We start from the raw sequence: 4,750 nt of genomic DNA on the forward strand, positions 1-4,750 counted from the left end.
CCCCGACCAGGGCCCGGCGGGGAGGAGCCCGCAACCCAGGCACATGCCCTTGGCCGGACTCGAACCCCGGACACTTCCGTCTGCAGGCCGACGCTCTAACCACTGGGCAAACCGGCCAGGGCACAAAGTCTATTTCTTTTTTAAAAAAATATATTTTATTGATTTTTTACAGAGAGGAAGGGAGAGGGATAGAGAGCTAGAAACATGATGAGAGAGAAACATTGATCAGCTGCCTCCTGCACATGGCCACACTTCCTGTCCCCCTTGGGATGTGCCCGCAACCCAAGTACATGCCCTTGACCGGAATCGAACCTGGGACCTTTCAGTCAGCAGGCCGACGCTCTAACCACTAGGCAAACCGGCCAGGGCACAAAGTCTATTTCTAAACTATTTAGTAGAGCCCGGCCAGTGTGGCTCAGTGGCTGAGCCTTGACCTATGAACCAGGAGGTCAGGGTTCGATTCCCAGTCAGGGCACAGGCCCCAGTTGTGGGCTTAATCCTGGGTTGGGGGCGTGCAGGAGGCAGCTGATTAATGCTTCTCTCTCATCATTGATGTTTCTCTCTCTCCCTCTCCCTCTCTGAAATCAATGAAAGTATTTTTTTTTAAAAAAGAGAAAAATTAAAATTAAAAAAAATGTAGTGGAGCCCACCTCCTGACCACTTGGAGTTCATTGATTGAAGCTTGAGGCTCGTGTGGGGGTGACCTGGGGGGCGGGGGGTTCCTAAGTGTTTGTGCCCTTTAGCCCAGAATCGCCATGCAGGCATCCCCGGCCGGGTGTGGGCAGAGCAGAGATCTGAAATGTTATCTATGTAAAACCTGTGGCCGCCAGGCCTGGAGCGAAGAGGTGTGAGCAGGAGGGCAACAGGGAGGGCTCCGGGTGTGGGTGGCAGATGGAGCCCTGAGTCATGGAGGGTGGGCAGTGCCCAGAGGTGGGCTCAAGAGGGGACCCCCATGCTCAAGACGGACCTGGCCCAGGACTGTTCCCTTGCTGCACCCCTTGGCTCCTGGCTGAACCCCCTCCCACCTCCCGCTTCCTGGGGAGAGGGATGGGCAAGGGCTATACATATATATATATTTCTTGATTCCAGAGAGGAAGGGAGAGGGAGAGAGAGAAACATCAATGATGAGAGAGAATCATTGATCGGCTGCCTCCTGCACACCCCACACTGGGGATCGAGCCCGCAACCCAGGCCTGTGCCCTGACCGGGAATCGAACCGTGACCTCCTGGTTCATAGGTCGACGCTCAATCACTGAGCCACTGGGCGGGCACGAGCACGGGCACGGGCACGGGCACGGGCTTTTAAAGCTGGGCTGGGTTCCCTGGAGGGAGTGGGGTGAAGTCCCTGGTCCATGAAGCCTCCAGGCCCCAGAGCCCACACCTGCCTGGACAGGGCCACACGCACCAGGCGTCAGCACCCAGCCGCCTGGGAACCCGTCTGTGGGTCAGGACGGGCACCCACACATGCTTTCTGGGAGTTAGGAGGAGCCTCCTCCCGGCTTGGCCAACCAGGCGCTTGGTGGGGCTCCAGCAGCCTGGGTGCCCCACACCCTGTGGGCTGCAGCTGCAGAACTGCCCATGGCTTAGAGTCCAGGGAGCCGGTCACCCTCCCAGCCTCGGGATCCTGTGGGGAGGGCTGGAGCGGAGGCGCCAGGCACTGGTTGAAGCTCGAGGCACCTGAAGCCTGGACCAGAGGCCAGTCTGGTTGCAACTCTGACTGCTGAGCGGTCCAGCCCAGATCTGCTCAGACAAACCGGCCATCCTGGAGGCTGCGGGGGGCTAGCCTCAGTTTCCCCCAGTGGGCTGAAGGGTTCTGGGGCCCACCTCCTCCGGGAAGCCCGCCTAGATTGCTCAGCCTCATTTCCCAGCCCTTCAGCTGAGGCTCAGGCACAGGGAGCAGGTGAGGCTGCTGGGGATGCGGGGGAGCAGTGGGGTCTCAGGAATGTGCCCCGGCGCACCCCCAGGCTGGGGCGTGGCGGTGACATGGGCAGAGCCAGGAGACCTGTCCGGGCCCCTCCAAGCTGGGGCATGGGGCAGTGGTTCCTTCTCGGAGGGAAATGATAGACTCAGCTCTTGTTCCCAAGTCCCAGGTGCATGAGCCCAACTCAGAGAGGGGTCTCCAGGGCAAGCATGTCAAACTCGCGGCCCGTGGGCCACATGCAGCCCACAACAAATATTTCTGCGGCCCAGCCAATATAACGGTATGTAAGAAACGTTTTAATAAAAATTTCATAACTTGCCCTGACTGGTTTGGCTCAGTGGATAGAGCATCCGCCCAGGTTCGATTCCGGTCAAGGGTTGATTCCAGTCAAGGGCACATGTCCAGGTTGCAGGCACAATCCCCAGTAGGGGGCAAGAGCATCGGCAGGTTCGATTCCGGTCAAGGGCATGCACCTTGGTTGTGGGCACATCCCCAGTGGGGGGTGTGCAGGAGGCAGCTGATCGATGTTTCTCTCTCATCGATGTTTCTAACTCTCTATCCCTCTCCCTTCCTCTCCGTAAAAATTCAATAAAATATATTCTAAAAATTTCATAACTTAGTTTTTACAATATCCTGTTATACATAATCTATATATATAAAAGCCTAAGCAACCGGCCAACCGGCCGACCATTCAGCCGTCCGACCGGTCGCTGTGACGCACACTGACCACCAGGGGGCAAACGCTCAGCACAGGAGCTGCCGAGTGCGGTGATTGGCAGCTGCGGTTCTCAGGGTGACGCACCAGCCTGATTCCAGGGTGAGTCGCCCAAGAGCCGCCCTCTCGCCATCCAGGACCCTCGGGGGGTGTCAGAGAGCCGGTTTCGGCCCCATCCCTGCAGACCAGGCCGAGGGACCTCACCGGTGCACGGATCTGTGCACCGAGCTTCTAGTTATTAATAACGGACTACAACATCTGCTAATGACTGATGACTATAATTGCACCATGTCTCTCCACTGATACCAGCAGCAAATATTTTAGCAGCCGATGGCCACGTCATCCGTCTTGGACTGACTTGTTTGGTGTGAGCAACAGGAAATATTTCACTGTCAGGGCCAGCCTGACAGGGTTGAGCCGGGCTGAGGCAGGGAGGTGGGAATTGAGAAAAGAAAGACAGGAAAGCAGGGTCGGGAGGACCCCAGTTCTCTTGATGAACTGAAGCGAGTTTATTAGCTATACAATCCTGTTTATACACAACACACTGAACAGGAGTCTGTCAAGAGGAATGTACTCTTTGTTCCTCTTCATCTCTAAGGGAGGGACACAGCAGAAGGACAAGTTCTCAGTACAGCAGATCTCAGTAAATAGTGACAGACTTCTTGGTAAGCCACGAAAGGCTGTTTTCATTCTACAAATGTTACTCTCGTTCTACTGATAATCGCCATCCAAACGAGTCTGGGAAAACTGTGTGGGTAAGGGTCCCGGCCTTGCTAGCCCCTGCAGGTGCAAGGACCTTGCCAGCTTACGTCTGGCCCCCAACAGATCCCCCTTCTTTGTTTTTTAGGCGAAGTTCATGTTTCAGTGTCCGACAGTTCCTTATGTGTACATGTCAGCAGTAATATTTCAGTTCTGGATGGTGGACAAATGGTGTCAACGTAGGTTCGACCCTCTCTGGTTTGGTCCCGGGCAACCTGCAGCGATGCACAGCTGCTGACCGCTAGCCTGATAAGGCGTCTTCACCATCTTCATTTCTGGACTGCTTCTCTTCTCGTTGTCTCACGGGGCCACTGCTTTCTGTGGCTGGAGCAGTCCTGATAATTCCTCTCTGTTGCAGGAATCCACATGGTCTTGGAGTTGTTTTTTGAAAGTATACAAACGTATTCTCGACCAAAGGTTAATAAAGGAATCTTATCTATAATTTAGACTTGGGATTCTTTTAATTTTTGTCCAAACGATTTTCCTTTGGCTTATTTTGACACCACGTATGTTTTTCATGGGTGTCTTGCTATTAGCATTATAAATGAAAAAATTAATTTTCAAGTAAAAATATTAAAGCAATTAAGGCATTTACTTTAAAGCTTATTATTCCACTATCCTCCCTTTTTTATTTTTTAATATTAGGAGGTTTTTGGAAATTTTTTAGTGTAGTCTTGACAAGTTTTAATTTTAATTTTTTGTGTAAAAATATGACTGTTTTAGGTTTATAGTATGTTAAGCAATTTATCCATGAAATGAAAATTTTGGTTAATACTTCTTGAGCTAGTTTTAATTAATCTGAAAACTTGACTACTATTTGACTGTTAAATTTAATAATATAATAATAATCTTAGTTTATATTGTAAATATTAATTAAAAGGATTATTTTGTATCCTTGAGAAGGCCCTGAGTCTTCCTGGTGTTAAGCTGGATTTAGATGTAGGGTAGTTGCTGTTAGCCAAGTCTCTGTTATCTGGGTATCGATTTCGGCTGGACTAAGTCTCTTTCTGTTATCTGGGTCCCGATCTGAGCTGGGCATGGGAAGCGCAGCAGCCATGGGGGCAGGAGACCTCCCTCAGAAGGGGCGAGTGTTCAAGCCCCTGCATAGTTGGGGGGGTGAGGATCTGTGCCCCACCTCTGTTGACCCCCAAGTTCTCCCTGAGGCCCCCTGCAACTGTGCCTGTCTTAGGTTGCCCCTCCCTGAGGGGTCTTACCCGTCATTGACTGACAGCCATCCTCTGGGCCAATAGGGTGATGTGAGGTTTAGCTCTGTCTCCTTGGTAGCCTATGCCCCTGTGGCCTCCACACCCAGCAACTGCTTTTGGATCCCCTCGCCTGCTGGCGGGGCACCAGCA

General features: G+C 52.5%; 1 protein-coding gene across 1 annotated transcript in view; it reads right to left on the minus strand.

Annotated features, from left to right (window-relative positions):
- The window catches only part of TNFRSF18 (tumor necrosis factor receptor superfamily member 18), a 27,711-nt gene extending 23,095 nt beyond the window's left edge, over positions 1-4,616 (minus strand). The window contains exon 1 of the mRNA XM_006772545.1: positions 4,610-4,616. Coding sequence (XP_006772608.1) covers positions 4,610-4,616 — 7 coding nt within the window. The remainder of the gene's footprint in view (positions 1-4,609) is intronic.
- Between the last annotated feature and the right edge of the window lie 134 nt (positions 4,617-4,750).

Source organism: Myotis davidii, unplaced genomic scaffold (assembly GCF_000327345.1).
Source record: "Myotis davidii unplaced genomic scaffold, ASM32734v1 scaffold586, whole genome shotgun sequence".
NCBI classification, from domain to species: Eukaryota; Metazoa; Chordata; class Mammalia; order Chiroptera; family Vespertilionidae; genus Myotis; species Myotis davidii.